Here is a 27,791-nt window from a genome sequence, read left to right as displayed (position 1 = left end):
GGCAAAATAAAAAAACAACAACAAAAAAACAAAGAACTATTGGTATACAACACACAACATAGAAAACCTAAAGAATGAGCAACACGAACCCCACAAAAAAGGGGTAATATCAGGTGCTGTGGAAGGGAAGACAAATCCTGTTACACATGTGGTACATGTACCCGTTGTGTTGCTCATGTAAGTAAAAACCAAGAATGATAAATCTTATTTGGCAGGTCACATTAGAGGAAAAGAGGACGGAATTACGATTACGACAATTGGATCATAGATCGCCAAAATATGTCCACAGGAAAAAAGAGTCCACTACCTCCTGTGACGTTTTTCCCCCACTGGTTTACAGGCTTCGGGTATATAATTATGGCAGATTGTTCACTTAGGTTTGTTTCATTTGTTAGCAAGCATTAAATTAATAGATACCCTTAGATGCAAGGAGATAAAAGAAAAAAAAACACCCTTGGGCGCAAGAAGATAAAAGAAAAGCAGACCAAAAAATCAATTGGCTTGGTTGTGTTTCTTAAACAACGGAGATTGCTCTATACTGAACATATAAATATTTGAAACATTGAATTTGAAAATTCCTCAAACAATTCCATAAAAGCAAGAGCAGAACTCAAGTTCAACGTAAGTGTTATCTTCCTTCGAAGTTTTAAGGATCTTGGTTGAAATTGTAAGAGGAGTTGATTGCACAGAACCCGTACCCTCTTTTTTGTTGAAAAATGTTCTCATGTCTGGAAAAAATATGAAAAATATCCCCAATTTCATAATAGCAGGTTCAGAACTTCAACACATGTGCTATCTTCCTGTGAAGTTTCAGGGACCTTGGATCAAACTGTGAGAGAAGTTTACACTTTTCCCTGCCTGTCGCCCTACATCACCATACTTTAAGTCGCCGATTTGCCAAAAAGGAAAAATAACTTAATATGTATAATTATAAGATCTTTTGTAAATGTATCATATCTTCATCCTTTACAGTAATTCAGTATTGAATACAAAGTACTCACCGGTTCACGTATTCTTTGAACGAAATTTTTCCAAAGTAGCTGCCGTATCTGTCTTATAACGCCCATTTGTAATATATCAAAAAATTATCAGCTGAAATAAAATAATTATAAATTCTAGATAATAAAATCTAATGACAATAGTATTTACGAGAATTGTTTAAACAGAGAAAAAAGGCAGTTATTGCATAGAAAATATAAAAAGAATTATCAGCTTGTTTGCAACAAAGTGAGACAGAAAGGGAAAATAAATAAAAGTACTAACTGGAAAACTTTAAGACGGAAAAATATATAATAATCCAGAATGCAGAAAATCTTATATGATGATGCACTCCATAGAAGTAAATCAAATGGGGCACAAGCACGATTTTTTTTTACAATTCGCTATGGAAAACAATCCTACATTAAACAATTTTAGAGAGCAAAAACATACAATAACCTAATATGCACACAAAAAGTCCGTTGATAAAATTACCATTTTACTCTTCTTAATTGCGGAAATCGCAAAATACATATAGTCACTGAGTGTGGCTTAACTCAACTAAACTCATACCATATCCAAGAGGTTGCAGCTGCTACTCAGACTTTACTTTTGACGTGACTCGGTATTTATGAATCCCGCTATCGGGTGTTTGACTTTATGCGTTCTTGGTGTTCGTGGGTCCTGAGATGCGATTCGGATGCAAGAGGTTTTTACAGTGATGGTTTCATTTTGTTTACCCTTGTATTCATATTTTACATAATTTGTACTTTATCGAGAAAGTGTATACTATATACAGTAAGTGCTATCAACTACAAAAACTTTTTGTCAAATTACTATCAACTGCAAAAACTTTTTTGTTGGCGTCTTTGTCAAATTTACTATTAACTACAACAACAATTTTGTGCGTCTTTGTTAGATTTATTTGTATGTTTATTTGAATTTTTTAGTCAGTTGTATATCTGTAATGTATGTTTACACAGTTTTAATTCCTGGACCCCAATTATTGTCACATTAACCTATTATGTCTGTTTGGGTAACTGAACTATAAACAACAGCCATACAAGTGGGAGGTTTAGTTTGCTATAAAACCATGTTTAATACACTATTTTCGTCTGACTGACTATATGCGGTATGGGTTTTATTCATTGTTGAAGGCCGGACTGTCACATATAGTTGTTAATTTCTGTGTCATTTGGTCTCTTGTGGATAGTTGTCTCATTGGCAATCATACCACATCTTCTTATTTTTATATTCAAAATAATGATGTCGTAATGCTGTTTTATTTTAAAAGATTTCTTTCATAGCTGTTTTTCCACGGATGAAACTGTTTCAAGTGAACGAATTTCTCAACATATCAAACTTATGAGACAATTGACGAAATTGAACTCATCTGTCAAACTGGGTACACCAATTATTTTATTATAAAATTATATCGATGGATTCAGTTGAACACTGTCAAACGAACCAACCAACCAACCTGTCGGACCAAATACGAAAGATTGCTAGTTTAACTGATGTGAAAGAAATATTAGCACTTACTTGTAAAACTCCAACAATCATTGAACAAAAAAGATAAAAATGAAGGAATAAAGAAAATGAAGTGAAAGATACGCAGACTTTTATCTCTAGATGGAACCATAATTTCACAATAAATCTCTATATTGCGATGAAATTTAGCTTGTAAGGAGAAAAATCATTTGATTCTCCTTCATAAATTGTTTAAATGTTGTTGGTTTTTTTTAATGTATAAAAAGGGACAGCGGTCACTACATAAGATGGATTTAATTGAGTTGATATGGATAAAAGAGAGGCGAAGAATACCAAAGAGACATTCAAACTCATAAGTCGAAAATAAACTGACAACGTCATGTTTTAAATTACATCTAAAAAATCTTAATTGTTTTCAGAGCCCGATATGTCATATAAATAATATTGAAAATATCTTAAAAGATATGTTTCTTTCACTGTTTATGAAGCTTAGCCACAAAATGTGATTTATTTAAGAAACAAATTTATATGTATTTATATATAGTGCTATTAAATGTCGGAATTAGACCAATTTATTGGTACTGTTAGTCCAATGTAGACTGAAATAATTTATTTCAATGTGAAAAACACCTATAATCATTCTAATAATGTCGAAAAGAAATATCATGTCAAATTGCTGTAGATTTTTTAAAACGCTTTGATGAACAATTAGAAGGGTGTAAAAAGTTGAAGTTATAGGACGCTCTAAATTGAGAAATTCGAAACTATTACGGTATTTTGAAATGTTAACATATACGATACGAGACATATATATTCAAAGGCATACAATCTATAGATTTAATGTACAGATACCATGTCAGAAAAATATCAATTACATTTTAGTATGTTTTGGTTTGTTTTAGAATTGGTTGTGGTAAAATTAAATTGTGATACTCCTTCTTTTCGTATTTTTTTATTTCTACTTTCTATTTATTATAATACAATAATACAATGTTAGCGTTCAACACTTTTTGGTGCTCCATTAAAAATTATGAAATAATAGAAGTTGCATACTAATCATTTAAAATTGTGATTGTTCTTAAAAGGTTATATATTATGAGAGGACATTTATATGGAAGAATATTTTGTTACTGCATACACTGTACTTTTTAAGGTGGTACCCAACACCTTGACTAATATTAATTTGGCTCGTTTAATTTTCATAAAATTTTGACAAAATGTTTACTCTGACCCTTTGACAAAAATATAAAAATTTCAAAAAATTTGAACCAACCACTTTATCAGAAAAATTTCATTGGTTATATAGCAGTTTGACAAACACTAATTTTGATCATTGAGAAGCTTAATATTTCCTTAACAATACAACGTGATTAAAACGTTTAGCTGATTTTTACAGAGTTATCTCCCTGCAGTGTTAGGTACTACCTTAAACCAACATGATAGTCCGTTTGCAAAGACTTCGAAATACATGTAATGGTGCGCGTACAACTGAACTATTGAAGACTGATTATGAAGTTTAATCCCTGCAAAAATCGTTAAAAGAAAACTTTGCATCATTTATTTTTTTTCATATGCTGAATCTTACTTATGCGAATTACACCTGAGCAACAACCTATTGGAAATGGTGGAACAAAAATATACAGAGGAAAGAATAAGACAAAACAAAAGCAACTTGATAAGTGAACATGCAGGCACCCACGTGTAGGAGCAACAACCACTCAGAACTAAAGATTCTCGCAAAATGCCGAGAGTAAAATCATGTGCCCCGAAAGGGTAAATATATCCTGATACGCGGCATACGTCATCAGTCTTATTGCCCATTAGTCAAAGCTAGATCCGGGAAGGGTCAAATCAGCTAAAAGACACAAATCACTTGCGGAAAAATGACTATACTGTCATTTGTGTCATTCAGTCACATGAACTTATTATGGGACAAATTTAAAGGGTACGAAAAGTTGTTCTACATCTTATAATTGGGTTAAGTTAGACGATGCAAGTGTAAAGTGTCTTTTTTAATCGGAAAAAAGATATACGACCATTTCATTCTAAAATTAGATAGCTTTGTTGCCATCAATATTACAAAATTTACATGACAAAGAAAAATCATACTTCGTTATATATATAAATATAGATAAGAAATACCAAGTCGCCCAAATTATATACATTTAGTTCATTTAGAACGGGTAAAAAGAACGGGAGTGTAAATGAGACGCATACAAAAATCTGAAAGGAATTTGATATAGATTTTGAATATTTAAAAATCGATAATATTTGCTCTTGTGGTAAACGTTACCCTGTCGACACGAGTTTAAACAAATAACCCACCCCTTATTTATGTATAAGCCACTTCAGAAACTTGACATACTGCAAGAAAAGCTTCTTTGAACGTACCCCTTCTCCCCACAAACATCTCAGATACACTTCTTATTGACCCCACCCCTCTTGAATATGTTGCTCAATAATGAGATAGAAAGTTCATTTTGTGATTGTTGTAATAAGAACCTTTATTGACCAAATTATGTACTGATTTAGAGATCCTGTCCTCAAAATGTTTTTGAGATTTTATCCATTTGCAGAAAGTTTCCAATACAACCTATGTTACTTGTACTAAAATTGGAATTTAAAACAAGGAAAGTTAAAATTATGGAATATACATACTTGTAAAATATATAAATGTAGTTTATAATCATGTTTCATCTAACTTAACAAAAAAAAACACATCTTCTTATTTCACAACTGAAAAATATATTTACATTGTTTGTTTGCAATTATGTTTGACATGATTGCTTTGAAACTAATACAATTGGTTCAAAGGAAGTACCTAGTGACAAGAATTATAAATGATATAGGTTTAGTATTTGGTTACAAATTTTATCCTATATTTAAAGTTTGATGATTTTCAAAAAAATAAATGGCGTTTGTCTATTTATATCTTATTTATTTTGTTTATATACAGTTGAAAATAGTAATAAAGGGTGAGTGTCTTTTTTTTTTCGAATTAGTGTATTTTGCCGCGGATCCGGCTTGTAAATTTAAAAATCTTGCATATTACATTTTTTGTATATAAACATGTCCTTATTGTGAAAAATTATGAATTGTGTTCATAATTGTACAAAACAATCAATGTTTCTGAGTAAAGATTAAAGCGAAGGTACGGATGGGAATTTTCATTAAATGTTAATAACCAGATGACGTTGATGTTAGCAACTGTCATATGTTGAGAAGGTGATGATGATAAAAAATATTCAGAAGATTTTTCATATGAATTTTTCAATTTTTCTAAGAACTGAACCTAAATTTTGAAATAATATAAATAAAATAAATAAAGTTGTTGTACTACGTAAACAAAATTTTCGGTGTTTTAATTTCGGCCTAAAGTGACAATGTTTTACAAGAATTCCCCAAATCAGCACTACTAAGCTGACTTATTAATGATTAAAGGCGCTTGGAGAATGGACCCTCCTTTTTTCTAAATACTTTTTTGTGATTTAACTCTTTTAGTTAATGTTCTTTAATAATTTAATTTTGGATGTAACACGTCTTCTGATTGGCTGAAAGTGTTTTGTCTATCAGCTCATAGACATAATTTTGTCATGTGACCGTGACGTCATCAATGTTTTTATCATGATTTACTCCTTTTTAGAATTAAATTATAAGGAATGACTGTAATATTTTTTCTGTCTATTCGAAATAATCTAAACAATGTGGTGCACACTTTTAAATAACCCGCTACGCGAGTTATTCAGTGCGCACCACATTTTTGGTGTTATTTCTTCATAGACATAAAACATATTACAGTCATTCCTTAAATACACTATCGTATTTTCACTTATTTAATATATTCTAGCTCTTATCTATACGATATTACATCAACCGTAGTTTATAATGTTATGCCCCTCTATTCTTATATTCCACGTATAATCATATAAAATTAGGTCTGGACGTTTGACTTGTTTTATATATACTTAGAGAAATAACTTAACTGAAAATTAATATTCACAGTAATATCATAAAAAAAAAATATGACTTATATTCACTATAACATATATGTTTTCTGCTCTTTGGATGGGTTGTTTTCTCGTTGATACATTCCCCATTTCAATTCTCAATTTTATGTATGGTTTTTTGCTTCTTTCTTTTTATTATTTTTAAATTTTCATATTAAGAATATTGTAGTACTCTTACATGTACACATTAGAATGGAACGCGTAAAAAGATCAAGACTATAGTACTATTGTACACAATCATAAATGGACTAGTCAACAAAGATGCGTCTGATCAACTAATATCACCAACATCATTTAGTCGAAGTATGCCATCTTATAGTGCTAAGGCTAAGAATCTTGGATCATTCAAGTTTCAGTTAATTGATTAATTAAATCAGTTTGCTTTTACTTACACATTGTGATCTTAGTTTGTTTTTACTTGCACATTTTGATCTTTAAAGCACCGTTTTTGTTTGTTTGTTACTTATTATATAAATTCATATAAATACCTTTTAATTAAGCGTACGCGAAACACCGTTGTTTGAAAAAACGTGGCAGAATAATCATAAACAAATATTATTCTCTTAGATTAATACTAATGGAAATATTTTTGTACCACAACCAATATCTTACTTTTTGAATAAAACGTTTCATTGTTCGGGTATAACGTTGCGTTTTGTTTCAACTCTGGATTTATTCAAGAAGAAATATCATAACTATAGGTTTATTAAGCTAATGCCAACCAGACATTTTTTAAACCAACAAAGAAAAGGGTCTATATCAATCTAGAATTGCCCTCACCAGCAGTGGCATCGACCCTCATTATAGATACCAAGGTTAGAATTTTGTACGCAATATGCGCGTTTCGTCTTAAAAAAAAAACTCATCAGTGACGCTCGAAAAAAAAAGAGTTAAAAAAGACAAATAAATTAAGAAGTTGAAGAGCATTTAGGACCCATGTTTTTGTCAATTTAGCTAAGATAATCTATTCCTGGGGTAGACAATACTTAGTACACCAGACGCGCGTTTCCTCTATAAAACTAGACCTTTTTTATCTGAAGTTAAATAATTGTTTGTTTCCGACATATTATAAAGCAATGATCATTAATCTTTTGTGGGAGAATGATTTTATTCAATGCTTAAATCTAAATTGAAAAAAATACATATATATTTAACTGTTTCTGTTTCAGAATGAAAGTGAAATGGTATTTCCATTGAAAAATTTGGGGACAAGAACATTAAATCTATAAAAAATTTCTTGTTCCGGTATGATGATGAAAATATAATTTGTTTCGATTAAAGTCGAAAACAAATAATTTCGTATTTTTGTTTTTTGTTCCCAGAAAAAAACTCCCCTCCCCCTTTCCACACAAAAGATGGTCTGCGCCTAAACAAATTCGGTTCTTTTCCAGATTTTACATCATGCCTGTAAATTCTATAAGATATGAAACCAGTACATTATCTACCTTTTTTTAATTAGGATAATTAGGATAATTAGGATAATTACTAGACAATAGACAATAATTTATTATTAAACCTCAGACACATAGGTGTACAAAAGGACATCATATATACACAATTTTATACTCAATACATTTACACTAAACATAATAATGCATGCATGGGAAAATACAGCTAAATTCCAATTTATAAATTACCATAACATTCAACTCAAAGAGACAATTATAAATCATAAATATCGTGTAAGTATTTTAAAAAGTATTGCTAAGTTTTTGTAAAGTTCTACATGACAAAATATTAAAAGCTGTTTTAATTTGTACTCTGTTAGATTTGCAGTATAATATTGTGGTATATATTTATTTCTAATGAGTTTTATTTCCTGTTTTTGACATATATAAATAAATAATAAATGCATATTTACGAAAAGATGTGAATAATGATTACAACATGCACCATTGTGCATTTGGTATTTTAAAGTTAAAACCTAGACAAGCGTTTCAATAAACAACTATAATGTTAACATGTGCGCGTAATGGTGTTTGGTTTTCAGAAAATTTATTTTGCCTTTGTGTTAAAGCCTTATTTCAGTTTTCTATCAGTTTATTATTAAGTTAATTCTCCAGAATGGCATTTAGTTTTGAAAATTTTCTGAAGTATTCTAAATTAGGAGTTTTAAAAATGTGTAACTCATTATTCGTGGTAACATATTAGGGGGTTAATATAATCACTCTCACTTGTATTATCACTACCAATGCAGAACGGTGTGGATCGTGTTTACAGAAAAGATAATAATGGGCAAAAAAAAAATAAAGAATGGAGAATAATGGGGTGCTAAAATATATAGAACAGCTGCAAAAATTAAAGAATTGGATACAAATATACTAATTACAGAAAATAACAATGTCCGGAGTACAGTTATCAGGTACTTACAGAATAGCCATATTATTATTAAAGAATAATGAGCGAGAAATAAAGAATACAGAAATGAAGGACCCCATCCATACCCTCATGCAGACATGAGTCCATACGTATATATATATATATATTATAAGACATATGATGCATGTGACGAGGTAGCAGCAGATAAAGTTTTCTTAGAGAAGAAAAGAATGCATAGGTTTTAAGGCTTACATTTTATCAGAGAGAATCCATTTTATTTATTTATGATTCTAATGAACTTGCACAACTTTTTGAGTTTTGAAAAATCCATTACTATTTTAAACTTTAGGGTGTTAATGTTGGTAAGGTATTTTCTATCTATACATTCTTTCATTTCTTCGGAAAAATATGTGCATTCCAAAATATAGTGCAATTTATCTCAAATTGCAAACTGCAAGTACATTGGTATATGATTGAAGAAAATCGAGATTTCAGTGAATTCAGATATAGATTCTACATAACACTTTTACCAGCTGTTAGACGTTGCCTTCAATCAAAATTTTACTTTACCCGTTTAAAAACGTAAAATATTAGATAGTTAAATCTTAGAATATTTGTTTTCATCAAGCTATTCGCTCATTTATTTATTTATTTGTATTTATTTCTGTATTTATTTCGTTTAACTATCTTTCTTTGTATTTATACTTCCGGCCTTTATCCATTTCTTCTTTCGTTCTCCAAAACACTTAATCCTGTGTAACAGATTTTTTTCTTTTATTTTTTTAACCATAGTTTTCAGTTTTACACAAACAGCAATAAATACTTCTGCTTATCAAGGAAGCAAAATATCAAATAATAGTGCAACATCAAATAAGATTTCATTCAACTGCTAACATTCAGATTTTGCAAATGATTTCCAAGAGTATTTTGATTGTAATTCATTTATATCATTTTGCATAATAGGGAAATAAAATAATGCATCCATAAAAACAGAATACATTTAAAATGTTAAGCAATTTGCAGCAGATAATTGGTTGTTTTTATATATATATATATATATGATTGTAGTAACTATTCCAATAAAGTAAATACAAATAATTTGTAATTGTACATATTTACCTCGTTTCTCAAGAGATATTCCTAAAGATCTGAAGAATATATATACATTACAAACTGTTTGTACTTATATCTGAATAGATGCAGCATCACGAGTTCTGGATATTTCGAAAGACAAACAAATGGGTTCAAAAACTAAAGGTATACATACACCTACATTTACCTGTATACTTTCAAAACGTCTAATTCTTTGTAAGATTTAAGACGTAAAATTAACCAACTGTGATAAAATTTACATTTCCCGTTATATTTTTGTTGTGAAAATATTATTAATTTGGATTTATTGCATACAATGCACTCCTATATTACCACCCTAGTATGTAAAATGCTTATTGAAGCAAGCTCTCGATCCCGTAATCAATGCTATTGCATGATGTTTTACATATCGATTATTTGCAACTTGTTGTAAAATTCAACCTTTTGGTGTAGACATGGATGATCTTTTACTTAAAAAATGAACATTTTCGGGCGTCCAACTCATATCTATCTGTAAATTTATATAAATCGTTCTGTGCTTTTACTTTAGTATTGTTTTACTCTATTGTAATTTATCTTTAATTGTTTTCATCCGATTATACCTGTATACTTTCAAAATTTTATTTTTTCTCTCATAAAATATCAGGCCTCTTTTCCAAATTATCGACTCTACTCCCTCATGCATAGCTCCGAATTCGGCTTTATCTTTAGGTCCCCTTTGGTTTTATCAGCTCTTCAATGTTTGAATAAAGTTTTGGATTTTCAAATATTTTTGCGTCAAGCATCACTGAGAAATATATAGTAGCTGAGAAACACCCTCTCGTTTGAAAAACCATCGAGTATCTATAAATAGTCTTTCAGGTAGGGTGAAGGTTTGCGCCTGTTAAAAACGTTTAAACCCGTTGCATTTGTTTGCACCTGTCCTAAGTCAGGCACCGTATGTTCAGTGGTTGTCGTGTGCTGATGTGGTTAGATTGTTGGCTTTTCTGTTTGAAAGATTTTACACTAGTCATTTTTGGGGCCCTTTATAGCTTGCTGTTAGGTATGAGCCAAGGCTCCATGTTGAAGTCCGTACTTTGACCTATAATGGTTAACTTTTACAAATTATGACTGGGATGGAGAGTTGTCTCATTGGCACTCATACCACATCTTCTTATATCTAATTAATGGCAGAAAATCCACATGACAGGACCGCAAAAGTGCGAGTTAAAAGTTAATGTAAACAAGACTAAACTAAGTTATATATATATACGATGTTTAATATAGGACATATATTCATATCTTATGTGTTAAAGATCATAATATAAAATCAAATTTATAACTGTTTAATGTTCCATACACATGGTATTATATGTAAAAATTCACATTTAAAATTTCCAACCCCTAATGATGTTTGATTATTTCCTTATACTAATATAAATGTATACATTTTAGTTGCGTTTTAGTAGGCATGGGAGTGGCGCAAGGGTCCGTTTTCTTTTTCGAAGACAAATGTACATGGTTGGAGTGAAGTGGGCTGGGGTAAGGGAGAAATCATTCTTAAAGAGAGGCGAAAGATAAGGGGACATTCAAACTCATAAGTTGAAAACAAACTGACAATGCCATGGCAAAAAACGAAAAATGGCCAAAACACAACGTAGAAAATTAAAGACTGAGCAACACGAACCCCACCAACAAGCCACAATATTTATTTACCTAAATATTTCTCCAGTGATCTGCACTGAAAACTTAGCATTAGTGTTTTCAATCAATTACGTGTAAAGTATTTTACCACTTATTGGAATCGAATATCATGCATACAGACGTTCTTCAACCGTTTACAAAGAGTACGTGAAAAATTCAAGAGTCTTTGTTATTACGCACAGTTATAGTTCGGTATGAAGAAGATTAAATCTAAAGATTCTACCAAAAATTAGGTGAAAACTGATAGGGGGGTTGATTAACCATTTTAAATATTCTATGCTTTACTTTATTAAAAGTACCATTGATAATATATTTACATTGAATTTAAGTAAAAGTTGATATTCAGGTAAGGTATTGGACCGCTATACTATAAGGTGTTCAACTAATATATTGACGGCATTCTGAAATTTGCATATTGTAAAGATGAATTAACGAACAACACAAAATGTCAAACTAATTTCAATAGTCATTCAGTATCTGGTCGGGCATAATAAAACCGGTTTCTACTATCGATTTTCCATCGGTTTTAAACTGAAAGTGAGAGATACATGCAGTGTATAAACTTAACTGTAGGCAAATGACTTTGCACTTGTATTGGTTATTTTCTTAACCCTTTGCTTCATTACAGTAGACCCTAATGTATTATAAATCCATTTCTGAGTTCGAATTCTTTGTTCATATATTTCATAGGGTTAAATTCACACAGGCATTTGTCTCTGAAAAAAATTTTTTTTTGGTTGCATACATTTTGGGGAATTTGAGTTTGAAACTTTATAACTCTGATCGTGTCTCGGTATATTTCACTTCGATTCACCAAATACGAATTTTGTTAACATAAAACAGAGAAGATGTGGTATGATTGCCAAAGAGACAACAAACCGTATGAAAGGTAAACAACTATAGGTCATCGTACGGCCTTCAATGCATGTTTGTGAGTGTTTTATGGGACAGTGGTGTAGCAGCACAACACAAAAAACACAGTTTAACAGTTACAAACAGTTGGAAACGACTTGACTCAACAGATCGGAACGAAGCACAAACAAAAAAACAAACAAAAAGACACAAGAACAAAAAGTACGGATCTTAGAGGTACTCGGAGTTACTGAAAGGTATATCAAAGTCACTTTTTCAACTAAAATAGAAACCATGTTTTCTCAGACTAATCAAAAGCAAGGTTAGTACCGATGAAGACAATAGTAAAAAAATGTTAAATTGATAACCTTTAAGAATATGTTTATTCAAAGGAATAAATTAGTACTATGCTGAAGCATCCACGACTTCTTGACATAACGCTCAATTGGCTCTCCTCCTAATTCTGTTTTGTAATAAAGTGCGTCCACTTATGTCTGACTATACGTAACTGGCGTATTCAGTTCGCTTTGCAGTATACCTCCAAGTCTTTGACATTTCTTCCTTTACTTTTACTACTTTTTTTTGGAATCATATGATTTCTTTTTTTTCTAATAATTTCTATGATCGTCATACTGTAAAAATCCTTGGTGTTTGACAATCGTTTAAATTTCGTGACTTGAAGAAGAAAAAAAAATCTTCTCTCTCCTATATACAGTAGAAATTCAATTTTAGAATATGGATCTTATACAGTTTGTATATTTTAACTTCCAATTACATTTAATGATGTTTAAATTATTACAGGCGCGTAGCTACGTTTACGTCAAAACACCCGGGCGTGCACACGAATTTTGGAGAAAAATATTTAAAACTAAGTAAATAAAAAAGAACTGGTTAAAAACACACTAACCTTGTAATTCTTTCTTCAGTGACTTGTAATTGAAGATATAAGTGACGAAATTACCTTTTATGGTATCATATTAGAATAGAATAGAATAGAATATATTTATTTCCCAAAATATAGGGCCCATAAAGGGTATAAAAATCAGTTACAATTGATTGACATAATTGATAATTACAACAATAAACAGGTCAGGTAGGACAGGTGCAAACATTTGCAGCGGGATTAAACGTTTTAATAGTACCAAACCTTCTCCCTTTTCTGAAACAATAGTATAACATCACAATATAGAAAGACACACTATAAAATATCAATTGGAAGGCTTAACTCAATAAAAAACGTAAATTAACACACAATGAACGAATAAATTTGATCTGTGATACCTGAATGCAAATACATAGTTAATAAAAATTATAAGGGATAAATAATTAAGGTCAAAAGTAAATAAACAGGTGTAAACAAAGTTAAAGTGTGATACCACTGTGAAATGTTAAACAATATTTAGAAAATCATCACTTTTGAAAAAACCTGCGTCATATTATACACAGGTAAATGAAAATAATTTTGTTGTTAAGTATACTTCTTCTTCTGTGTGTATAAAATCTTCCGTTTAGGAATACCAAGAAATTTCTTTAATATCAATAAAACTAAAACATGTATGTATAAAGTATATTAGCATCGGTCAGAATCGGAGCCATCAGCCATATAAATTATGAATGCACAATTAAATAATAACATTACATTATATGCATTCGTTATAAAATTATATACTAGTATCAATATTCAGACCTGATCTCCTTAATTCAAAACACTTGACAATATAACAGCCCATTTTTTCCATAAAAGATACAAGAGTCATACAAATTTGGAAGATTTATTTAAGTTTTTAGAATTATAACAGATGTTAGAAGTGTATTGAAAAAATTCTTCTCTTTTGAAATCATATAGTGGACATTCTAAAAAACATGAAGCTCATCCTCAACTTAACCAAGTGAGCAATTTAAACAAATACGCTCGGATCTATCTATACGTTTTTTTTTTAATATCTGTCCGTTTCAATTTTTAAAGAGTGAGCGCTTATTTTTAATTTACAACTTAACTGTCTTTTATATATTTGTTCATTTTCTGTCAAAGCTTGAATCTACTGTGAATTCTACTATTGTTTAAAGCAATTCATTACCTGCTGCGATACGATATGTGGTTTGCATTTTTGTCGAGTCTGCGACCTTTATGTTGCGAAAGCGTGAAATAGCGATCCTAGGTTATGTTGGCGTCTTCAACATTTAGGTTCAGTCTGTGGTTAAAGATTTTTTTTAAACATCAACAACTTTGTCAAACCTTCATGTTCTTGAAATTTGGACAGAAGTTTTTTTATTACCAAAAGACAGTATCCAGAGCTACTACATTTAGAAAATATTATATTGACAGCACTAGACCCGCTGAGGGCTCTCAGGCCCTAGCCGAGGTTCGGGCGTACACTAAAAAATGGCCTCGCTACGCTATTAACTCATTACTACACTATTGCAATTCAATCTCAAAATTAGACCAATTTATTGGTACAATTGGCCCAATGGAGACTGAATTAGCATATTTCAATGTAAAAAAACTCGAATCATTATAATAATTTTGCAAAGAAATATCATGGCTAAATCGTTGTTGATTTTAATTTTTTTACAACGCTTAGATGAAAAATTAGATGGGTGTAAAAAGTTGTCGGACGCTCAAAATTGTGAAATTCAAACCTATTGCGGCATTTTAGAATGTTAACATATACAATACGAGACATTGATATTTAAGGCATTGATCGCATGAGTCCATAGGTAGATTTAATATACAGATACAATGTCATGAAAAAATATCAAATACTTTTTGTTTTGTTTTAAAATTGGTTGCGGTAAGATTAAATGGCGATATTCATTCTTTTCGTTTATTTGATTTACGCTTTCTATTTAATATGATTCAAGTAAAACATTTTTTTGTTGTTTTTTTTTTCATGATAGGACATGGTAATTTTTCAATGTATTGAGTGGTAATAGCAATTCCACATCAGCTACTCGTTAATACATATACGTAACATTGAAAATGGAAACGGGTAATGTGTCAAAGACAAAAACCCGACCAAAGAGCAGAAAACAGCCGAAGGCTACCAATGAGTCTTCAACACAGCGAAGAAAATCCCGCACCCTGAGGCAGTCTTCAGCCTGCCCCTAAACAAAAATGTGTACTAATTCAGAGAAAATGGACGTCACACTAAACTCCGAAACATATAAATGAACCAAAAAACAAAAAAAAACTAGACTAACAAAGGCCAGACGTTCCTGACTTGGGACAGGCGCAAACATGCGGTGGGGTTAAAGATGTTTTGTGAGATCTCAACCCTCCCCCTATACATCTAGCCAATGTAGAATAAACAAAAACACAGCAATACGCACAGTAAAACACAGAGTCCGATGTTAGAATTGGTAACAGAATGACAATGATCACGTCACTGATTATTTTCTCTTTCTACAATTTCATCTTCTATAATTGACTAGCTAGATTTTTACTGACAAATTAGTCTCATTCAGTCTAACATTAGCCTTGTCCTCTTGGTTATACAAATGCATATGAGGATACAGGACTGGAATTTGATTCACTTATACCAGATTCCATGTCAATTATTAACTTTGTAACAGTCCATCAGAAACAGATCATCTGGTTTATATAAGTAAACATAATGCACAAAAATCCGTTGTATCCTTAATTCTTGCTCATTGGGGCAGATGTGGTTCATCTTTGAATTCATTATCATTCGAAAAGTATACTAGAATAAGCTGAGTGATATGATTAACATATTTCAATTTTTTTTTTTAGAATCCGTTAACGGAAATATATCTGCCATTATAGGTATGCCAATTGGAACGCCTATCTTCTTTTTGAAAATCTGCTCAGGGATAAGTAATATTTGGACATCGAAAACATAATCGATTCAAAACTCATGCATTTCTACCGATATTTTTTTCATTTACATCAATGTGTTTCCTGACGATTTGAATTCATAACAAAGGCTTGCATTCTTTCATGTTTTATATATGCGTAGACGTTTGTTAAATTTTAGTCACATGTTCTGATTATGGGGCAAATTTAAATGATATGAAAAGTTGTTCTAAATCTTACAACAGAGTTTAGTAGACAAACTATCTTTTTTCGAACTCTGCTGTCACATATAAAAGAAGACACGGTAATTTAATTATAAAATTAGATAGCTTCTGTGTCCATCAATATTACAAAGTTTACATGACAAGAACAAAAATATACTTCGTCATAGGTTAGGAATACAAGCTGAAAGTCACCCAGCTGATACATTTGGTTCATTTAAAACGGGTCAAAATGACAGGAGTGAAATAAGACATTTTTTGGCGGTCCTGTCTTTAAAATGTTGTTTTGCGATTTTATCCATTTGCAGAGAGTTTCCAAAGAAACCTATAACACTGTTACTAAAATTGGGGTTTGAATATTTACTTGCCAGAAAGTCAAAATCATGGAATATACATACTTGTAAAAAATATAAATGTAGTTTATAATCATGTTTCATCAAACATAACAAAACAAACCACAACTGAAAAATATATTTACAATGTTTGACATGATTGTTTTGAAATCAATACAAATGGTTCAAAGGAAGTACCTGGTGACAAGAATTATAAATGATATATGTTTAGTCTTAGGTTACGAAATTTTTCCTATTTAAGTTTGATGATTTTCCAAAACATAAATGGTATCTTTCTATTTTGTTTACATTAAGTTGAAAATAATACTGATGTGTGAGTATAGCAAGTGATTTTTTTTTCAAATTAGTGTATTTTGCCGCATTTTTCAAGCAAATCTGTCTTTATTGTGAAAAGTTTTGAACTATGTTCATAATTGTACAGAACAACAACTGTTTCTGGGTAAAAATTAAAGCAAAATTTCTGATTGGAATTTTCATTTAAAACAAATAACCAAATGACGTTAATATTAGCAACTAACAATATTCAGAAGACTTTTCATACGAATTTTTTATTTTTATAGAGAACTGAACTTAAAACATGAAATAATGTAAATGTATTTAATTTTGTATATTTGTAAGCATCGTGTCTTGATGTCATGATGTGAAGCTAATATTTTAGAGAAACTGAAGTGCATTCGTACTTATATATTGAAGAAGTCTAAAAGATATCCGAGTCCGATATTTATGCGGTGATACTTTTTTATGGAACAGATTCGATATCAAATAGAACATTTCAAATTCTTAACCGTCTTTTGACGGCTAATTTTCATTTGAACAAGGATTTATGCTGTTTTTATTCTTTAAAAGAACAATTTCCTTTGTGCTTGGATTTTTGTTCTGATTTTTCTTTTTTCTTATTGTGGCCCTTTTGTTCAAAGTTCCTCATCTGATCATCCATTATTTCCTTCACGAACTTACTGATGTGTCTTATTCTGTCCTCTGAATTTTTTAGTTCCGTCATTTTTATTGGATTTTTGTTAATCTGTTTGGCAGGGGTATATAATTGAAATGCATTTGTAGTACCTGCTGGAGCTTTCAAGTTACCAGGATGAGATTGGAAGAGCAATACCCTAAAACCAAATACCCAGTATACTACTATACACCATAAATTAACAGACACACTAGATATTACGGCTTTACTCAATTAGTCGACAAACCTCTACAAGAGGCAGTGGTCAACATGTAAGTTCTCATAGTTACAAACCATCCACCGAGTTTCCATGAGGAAAGTATTAAAAACAACATAATGCATAAAACAGCAAAGAGTAAAGATAAACGCCCTTCACTAAATAGAGATTCGAAACAATTCATAATAAACGGGATACGTGGTATAAAAGAGAAAAGAAAAAATAAATCTGGAAACCATGACGATGCAGCAAAATACAAAGAGCTTAAACAAGAGACACAACCAAAACTTCGACTTGCTACCTGGATATATATAGAGGGCTTAGTCACACCACAACAGGATGACCACATTGTCACAAGAAATTGCAGGAAGCGCTTTTGGACCTACATCAAACACAAAAGATCTGATAAAAACAACCCGATATTTTTTTAATGAAACAAAAAAAAAGTTTATATCAATCGAGTGTTGCCCTCAATTCTACAACATTTTGTAGAATAAAATGTACTTAATCACATCAAAAAATAGTTAAGTACATACAGTCTAATGGTAATAAACTCATCACAGATACCAGGATTGAAATTTTAAACATCAGACGCGCGTTTCGTCTACCAAAAACTCATCAGTGATGCTAGAATCAAAAAGTTAAAAAGCCGAAATAAAGTAAGTGATTGAAGAGCAATGTGGACCCGAAATTCCGAAAGATTTTGCCAAATACAGCTAAGATAGTCTATTTCAAAGTTTTGTTAACAGTTAATTTATGATTATGACCATATCAATGCTAATTCATGTCAACACAGAAGTGCTGCCTCTGGGCTGGTGATGCCCTCGTGGAGGAGACCTCAACCAACAGTGGAATCGACTCAGTGGTTGTTGATAAACTCATCATAGATACCAGGATTAAAAGTTTGTAAGCCAGACGCGCGGTTCGACTACAAAACTAGACCTATTTATCTGAAGTTAAAATATTGTTTGATTCCTACATATCATAAGGCACCGATCACTAATCTTATGTGGGGGCACGTATTTTTTTAATGTTTAATTTCAAATTAAATATATATATATATATTAACTGTTTCTGTTTCAGAATGGAAGTGAGAAAAAAAGGGTTTTGTTTCCATTGAAAAATAGGCGGACTACAACATTAAATTTACAAAAAGTTTCTTGTTCTGGTATGATATTGAAAAAAAAATTGTTTTGATGAAAGTCGAAAACAAATTGTTTGTTCCCACAAAAAACCCAACCCCCCTTTCCGCACAAAAGATAAATGATCTGTGCCTAAATTTATTCTGTTCTTTTCAAGATTTTACATCATACCTGTAAATCCTATAAGATATGAAACCAGTACATTATCTACCTTTTTTTAATAAATGCATATTTACGAAAAGATGTGAACAAAGATTAATAAACTCTTTATAATATAACAACATGCACCATTGTGCATTTGGTATTTTAAAATTGAAAACCTAGACAAGCTTTTCAATAAACAACTATAATGCTAACATGTGCACGCAATGGAGTTTGGTTTTAAAGCCTTATTTCAGTTTTCTATCAGTTTATTATTTGGTTATTTCTCCCGAATGGCATTTAGTTTTGAAAATTTTCTGAAGTATACTGAATAAGAATTTTAAAAATATGTAACTTATTATTCGTGGTAACATATGAGGGTGTTAGTATAATCACTCTCACTTGTATTATCACTACCAATGCAGGACGGTGTGGATGGGGTTTACAAAAAAGAGAATAATGGGCAAAAAAATAAAGAATGGAGAATAATGGGGTGCTAAAATATGAAAAACAACTGCAAAAATTAAAGAATTGGATACAAATATACTAATTACACAAAAGAACAATGTCCAGAATACAGTTATCAAGTACTTACAGAATAACCAATATTTTTAAAAATAAATAATAATGAGCAAAAAAAATAAAGAATACAGAAATGAAGGACCCCCCATCAATTACCCTCATGCAGACATGAGTACATACTTTTATATATATTTCCTCGGAGTTCAGTATTTTTGTGATTTAACTTTTTACATTTTATCAGAAAGAATCTTTTTTTTTTATTTATGATTCTAATGAACTTGCACAACTTTTTGAGTTTTGAAAAATCCATAACGTTGTTAAGGTATATTCTATCTATACATTCTTTCCTTTCTTCCGAAAAATATGTGCATTCCAAAATATAGTGAAATTCATCTCAAATTTCAAACTGCAAGTACATTGGTATATGATTGAAGAAAATGGAGATTTCAGTGAATTCAGATATATTTTCTACATACGTAAAATATCAGATAGTCAAATCTTAGTATCGTCGCTTGGCTTCCAAAATGTCGTATATGACTTGTTTGGCTAAAAAATACTTTTTGACACAAATCGTCTTGGCGGAAGGAAATATCTCTGATATTCCAAAATAGCATACAGTTAGACCAATCAAAACATTTTTGAAATAAGACATGTGACAAAACCGCCAATCTCAATTGTTTGTAAAGTGTGCTTCCAAAATGTTGTATGTAAACTTGAAAATTGTTGTATATATAATGGCTTTGGGAATCAAATACTTGTACATTTCCTTATTTCTGTGAAGATAAGTTTAGTTTTTGTGTTATCTAAAAATGTCAAAGTTTTTATTTCACTGCCATTTACAAAAATGTTCAAGTTCACATACGACATTTTGGAAGCATGCATTTCAACCAAATTTTCAAAGCCTGTTTTTGAGATATTTTTTTGTTGAAAAATTAGTAATTTACTACATTTTGGAAGCAAGCCAAGCGACGGTATATTTGTTTTCATCAAACTATTTGCTCATTTATTTGTATTTATTTCTTTATTTATATCGTTTAACTATCTTACTACATTTGTATTTATACTTTCTGCTTTTATCCATTTTTTTTTGCTTTTTTTTCGTTCTACAAAACACTAAATCCTTTGAAGAAGATGTTAGAAACAGATTTTTTTCTATTGTGTTTAACCATTGTTTTCAGTTTTACACAAACAGCAATAAATACTCCTGCTTATCAAGAAAGCAAAAGATCAAATAATAGTGCAACATCAAATCTGACATTCACAAGATTTCATTCAACTGCTAACATTCAGATTTTGCAAATGGTTTCCAAGAGTATTTGGATTGTAATTCTTTTATATTATTTTGCATAATAGGGAAATTAAAATAATGCATCCATAAAAACAGAATACAATTTGCAGCTGAGAATTGTTTGTTTGTATATATCTGTGATTGTAGTAACTATTCCAATAAAGTAAATACAAATAATTTGTAATTTTACATATTTACCTCGTTTCTCAAGAGATATTCCTAAAGATCTGAAGAATATATATATATTACAAACTATTTGTACATATATCTGAATAGATGCAGCATCACGAGTTCTGGATATTTCGAAAGACAAACAAATGGGTTCAGAAACTAAAGGTATACATACACCTACATTTACCTGTATATTTTCAAAACGTCTAATTCTATGTAAGATTTTAGACGTAAAATTAACCAACCGTGATAAAATTTATATTTCCCGTTATATTTATGTTGTGAAAATATTCATTTGGATTTATTGCATACAATGCACTCCTATATTACCACCCTAGTATGTAAAATGCTTATTGAAGAAAGCTCTCGTAATCAATGGCATTGCATTATATTTTCCATATCTATAATTTGCAACTTGTTGTAAAATTCAACCTTTTGTTGTAGACATGGATGCTCTTTTATTTAAAAAACAACGAGCATTTTCGGGCGTCCAGTTCATATCTATATGTATATTTATGTAGTTCTGTGCTGTTACTTTAATATTGTTTTATTCTATTTCAATTTATTTTTAATTGTTTTCATCCGATTATACCTGTATACTTTCAAAATTTCATTTTATCTCTCATAAAAGCTTAGGCCTCTTTTGCAAATTTTTAACTCTGGGATCTCGGTCATCAGACTTTTATCTTACATCCTCATGCATAGCTCTGATTCCTTGTCCAAATTCGGCTTTATCTTTTGGTCTCCGTTGTTTTTTTTTTCAGCTTTTCAATGTTTGAATTAAGTCTTGGATTTTCAAATATTTTTGCGTCAAACTTCACTGAGAAATATATAGTAGCTGAAAAACACGCTCTCGTTTAAAAAAAAAAACCCATCGAGTATCTATAAATACAGTTTTAATGGCAGAAAATCCACATGACAGGAACGCAAAAGTGCAAGTTGGAGGTAAATGTAAACAAGACTAAACTAAGTTATATATATACGATGTTTAATATAGGACATTATATTCATATCTTATGTGTTAAAGATCATAAGATAAAATAAAATGTATAACTGTTTAATGGTCCATACACATGGTATTATATGTAAAAATTTACATTTAAAATTTCCCACCCCTAATGAGGTTTGATTTTTTCCATATACTAATATAAATGTTTACATTTTAGTTGCGTTTTAGAAATCATGACAGTGGCGCAAGGGTCCGTTTCCCTTTTCAAAGACAAATGTACATGGTTGGAGTGAAGTGGGCTGGGGGTAATGGAGAAATCATTATAAAAGAGAGGCAAAAGATATCAAGGGGACATTCAAACTCATAAGTTGAAAACAAACTGACAACGCCATGGCAAAAAAACGAAAAACGACCAAAAGACAAACAACAGTATACAAAACACAACGTAGAAAACTAAAGACTGAGCAACATGAACCCAACCAACAAGCCACAATATTTATTTACCTAAATATTTCTCCAGTGATCTGCACTGAAAACTGATCATTAGTGTTTTCTATCAATTACGTGTAAAGTATTCTACCACTTATTGGAATCGAATATCATGCAAACAGACGTTCTTCAACCGTTTACAAAGAGTACGTGAAAAATTCATGTGTCTTTGTTATTACGCGCATTTATGATTCGGTATAAAGAAGATTAAATCTAAAGATTCTACCAAAAGTTTCGTGAAAACTGATTTACATTGAATTTAAGTAAAAGTTGACATCCAAGTAAGGTATTGAACCGCTATACTATAAGGTGTTCAATTAATCTATGGACGGCATTCTGACATTTGCATATTGTAAAGATGAATTGACGAGCAACACAAAATGTCAAACGAATTTCAATAGTCATTCGGTAACTGGTCAGGCATAATAAAACCGGTTTCTACTATCGATTTTCCATCGGTTTTAAACGTAACGTGTGAGATACTGTGTATAAACATAACTGTAGGCAAATGACTTTACACTTGTATTGGTTGTTTTCCTTACCCTTTGCTTCATTGTAGTAGACCTTAATGTATTGTAAATCCATTTCTGATTTCGAATTCTTTGTTCAAATATTTCATAAGTACAAATTCACACAGGCACTTGTAAAAATTTAGAAAATTTAAAAAAAATCACCATATACCTTTATATAATTTAAGTACATGTATATAGGTAATTTGATTTTGGTTGCATACATTTTGAGGAATTTATTATTATTTTTATTTCTTTGGATTTTGACACTTTATAACTTTGATCCTGTATCGGTATATTTCACTACGATTCACCAAACACAAATTTTGTTAATAAAAAAATGAAACAGAGATGGTATGATTGCCAATGAGACAACTCTCTACCAGAGACCATATGACAGGTTAGCAACTATAGGTCACCGTACGGCCTTCACTGCTTGTTTGTGAGTAATTTATTCTACCATAACCTGGGACATAGGTGTAGCAGCACAACACAAAGAACAAAGTTTAACAGTTAAAAACAGTTGGAAACGACTTGACTCAACAGATCGGAACGAAGCACAAAAAAACAAACAAACAAAAAGATACAAGAACAAAAAGTACGGATCTTAGAGGTACTCGGAGTTACTGAAAGGTATATCAAAGTCACTTTTTCAACTAATATAGAAACCATGTTTTCTCAGACTAATCAAAATCAAAGTTAATACCGATGAAGACAATAGCAAAAAATACTACATGTACAATGTTAAATTTGATAACCTTTAGGAATAAGTTTATTCAAAGGATTAATTAGTATATATAGATTTCATACATTTCATACTGAATTAAGAAACCTGTAAGCATGGGTACGTATTAGAACAAGACGACACTTCACTGTCTATCATTATTCATGAAAAAACAGATAAATTCATTATTAATGAAAATAATGTTCAACCGTCATTTTAATTGTTATTAATTATGTTTACATTGTTTTCTTTACCTGTTGGTAATAATCATTAATTTACTTATTTAGAATTACGCAGTTTTGAGTCTATTTCAATTTATGCAGACTTGTTATGTCAACATGTTAATAAATTCATCCTATACATTTTGTATATTTCATAAATTAAATCCATTACGCAAACATTCATACGCTTTAACGATTTCTATTACATTATTATGACTGATGCCAAATTAACCATTGAGCTTAGATATGGATCCAGTGGCAGGATCGAAAGTTTGGATGCAATACTCGTGTGAAGTTCTTTAATATAAATATCCATACAATTTTATTTGAAAAGTACAAATAACTTACCTTTATACTAATGATATAATCAAACAAAAGCGTTAGATCGCAAGGTATATTCTAAATTTCCTTTTTACTGTTATAATGATATTATACACTTTTTACGCCGTTTCACCTTAAGCTTTATATGAAATTCATCTATATACGCAGCCGCATGTTTACATTAAGAAAGTCTTCATTTTTGACATGTTGATCAAAAAATATTGTGTCTTTCACAGTATCCAATGGAGCATATCGACCGTTCATTCATTTTATATTACATTAAATGGTCAATAAGAACTATGGATTGTATTTTTTGTGTTGAGATCAAACGATACTGGGCTCAAAACATTAACTGTCTATGTGAAATGACTTTATATAGATAAAAAGTGAGATTCTGATGATCCGACAATCAAACAACTTAGAAATATAAAGTGAAAACTAAAGTACTGAATAAGACACTTCTGGTGTTCATAATTTGGTGATCTGTTTATAGAGATGAGCGATTATATTGTTAGAACCTTAAAGTACATACATTGGGTTGTGATACTATGAATTTAATTAAAGATTGAAAGACTTTTTGAAAATTACCCTACTGTGAAATAAATTCAGGTTAAATTGACCCTACCTCTTTGAATCTAAAGATGATATATTACTTGCTTTACTGAATGAACAATGAACCAAAAATGTGTGTCACCTCGTCGATGTTACGACAGGTGGGTGTGCTTGGGTTGATAACTCGTTATAGTGGAGCGGCGGAGAGGACAATTCTAGAAATTTAAATAACCTAAATACCTCATAGGATTTTAATAGCTCATTGGAAAGCTGAAATCGTGTACTTTTTGAAAATATGTGTCGTACATGTAAAAGCTGGTACAATCTTGCCGTAAATCAAGGTCAAAGGTCATCACTTAAAATTTTCCTATTTTTATCTTGAGAAACAAACCATTGATATTTTTAAATTAATAACCCATGAAATGAATTATAAGTAGTATTATGTATCAATAATTCAGTTCATGATGTTTTTTTATATTTGCAAATGACGTCATAACAACGTTATATTTAATTTTTTGAAACACGTGTAATAAAACTTTTCAAAACCTATTAAATAACAGTAACAGAATACCTTGATATTTGACCTCGACAAAAAATAATTTCTGGAATACTTTAGAATATAAGGTTTTAAAGAGGGTGGTAAAGGGTTATTTTCGTGCAACGTGATCGCCGTTTTTTTATTTCACGTTCAACGTGTTTTTACTTTTTTATTTGACGTTCAGTCGTGCAAGACAGGTGCCTCGTTCAACGTGTTCTGCTTATTTAATTTTACGTGCATCGTGATTTTCAAATTCTTATTTTGCGTGCTCGGTATTTTTCAAATAAAATTCAAACACTTAGCAGGGATCGTCAAGAAATACTTTTTTAAAAGCCGTAAACCATTTATATCATAAATGTGTATACTAAATCAGGAATAACAAGTAAAACAGAGAGTTTATATATACAAGAAGACACTGACTCAGTCACAAAAGGTTCACATCAAAGTCTTTATTTTTCGTGCAACGTTCATGGCAGAAATTATTTCACGTTCAACGTGAAATTATGTCTTAGTTCACGTTTTTTCCGTGCAAGCACCCCCCCCCCCCCCTTTTACCACCCTCTTTAAAGAGTATCCGAAATGCATTGTTTTCCAGGATTTGATATTTCACTGAGTTTTCATTAAAATTAATGATAATTTTTCAGATGATGCCAGTTTAATGTTCATTCGACATTACTGCAATGATCGCAAGCGTGTTATCTATCAAATATAAAAAGTGAGACATGACCGTTTCCATACAAAATTAAACGTTGAAAAAATCAAATCAAAGTAACTAAATATGTCAAAAAAGCACAAATCAGTGCAAGGGAGACCCTGCTCTTTGCAAACACATGAATCCAGGAATGATTATTCTCCTTATACGAACAAATAAGATATTGTAGGATGTCTGATGCCATTTGTCCCTCAAAGAAAACTGGCTTCAGCTTGTCATTTTGTATAATTTTCCAACCAAAAACTCACAGTGAGGAGCCATTATTTGGGTTGGCCAAATTTGCCGCTACTTAAACTTTGCTTTGCCACATAGCACGTAGTACGTGTTGTTAAAATACTTATTCACAAGGCGTAAGCTTTATAATACTATCTCTATCTATAGTCACTGATGTCTCAGCAAATTTAAATTGTTGTGCGGTTTCTTAAATTTGAAGTAATACCATTGAAAGGCAGTTTTCAAGTCATCTGGTTGCCTGGAAATAGTGGTCACTTCTACAAAGTTTTATTATTACATATTGTTCATTGCTTGCCAAAAATTGGACGACAGTTGAACAGTCGAATGCAGGACGCCAGACAGTTCAAGGTCTCTCTGAGAATATGAATTATAGTGTTTATATGTTTGCACGAAATATCATAGGAAAGAGTGATGACACAGACACTGACAATAACAACACTTCAAACAATTACAATGTGTAAGTGTTTGCTCTTATATCATTTATTGTTTTATTCAGTAGTACTTGACCGAATGTTTTGTTTTCATGATTCATAGGCAGGACATATCATTTGATAATAGGAAACCATTAAACATAATATCCCAGATTGATTTGTTTATTTAAAAGCAGAAGTATATTCATCGGGTTATTATTTCTAATGGCATTTAGGGAAAAAATTTAAAAATTATCATCCATTGATATTACTCCGTGAATTTATTGAAACAGCATTATTTGTTTTCAGGCTACTTTTATTGTTCATATATGGAGAATAATTGACCAATCGATGATTCAGTCTGTCTCATATCTTGACTTACAAAAAATGTACTTCTATTTCTTTAGTTTCATAACAATCGTCTTATCTGATTGTAATAAATCCAAGATTTTACTACCATAACACACAACAAAAAGCCAAAATTGATGTCTTGGCGTTCTATTGTATAAGTTATAGGTATTTGCTTTTCTAAATTTAGGATTTCGAGCAATATAAAGCAGTATTAAACACCCTAGCAGCAACTATCAATATTATCCTGTGTTAAGGCAACAGATATTAAGCGGGTGGATTTTGTCCTAAAGTTGAATACTGACTTTTATTTGATGCAAAAAAACCTGAAGTGGAATCACACCCACTCAAAACATGAACGATCGACAGAATACCGGTGACAATGGATCAAAAGACGAAATAATGGCGTAAACTGGTAGTAATCCAAACTCCGAAACAGCGGTTACGTCCTCCTTACTTACGCTACGTTGACTTTAATGATAGTTTAGCGAAGCAACGTCACCACTGTTTCGGAGTTTGGTAGTAATCGTTTGTTATCCTTCAA

At 30.9% G+C, this 27,791-nt stretch overlaps 1 protein-coding gene across 1 annotated transcript in view; it reads right to left on the bottom strand.

The window, feature by feature from the left end:
- LOC127708507 (uncharacterized) overlaps positions 1–10,025 on the bottom strand; it is a 107,697-nt gene extending 97,672 nt beyond the window's left edge. The window contains exons 1-2 of the mRNA XM_052213398.1: positions 9,915–10,025; positions 1,002–1,092 (exon numbers count right to left, since the gene is read on the bottom strand). Coding sequence (XP_052069358.1) covers positions 1,002–1,067 — 66 coding nt within the window. The 5' untranslated portion in view covers positions 1,068–1,092; positions 9,915–10,025. The remainder of the gene's footprint in view (positions 1–1,001; positions 1,093–9,914) is intronic.
- Between the last annotated feature and the right edge of the window lie 17,766 nt (positions 10,026–27,791).

Source organism: Mytilus californianus, unplaced genomic scaffold (assembly GCF_021869535.1).
Source record: "Mytilus californianus isolate M0D057914Y unplaced genomic scaffold, xbMytCali1.0.p SCAF_7, whole genome shotgun sequence".
NCBI classification, from domain to species: domain Eukaryota; kingdom Metazoa; phylum Mollusca; class Bivalvia; order Mytilida; family Mytilidae; genus Mytilus; species Mytilus californianus.
Note: the sequence above shows the minus strand (reverse complement) of the source record. Positions and strands in the feature narration are given on the sequence as shown.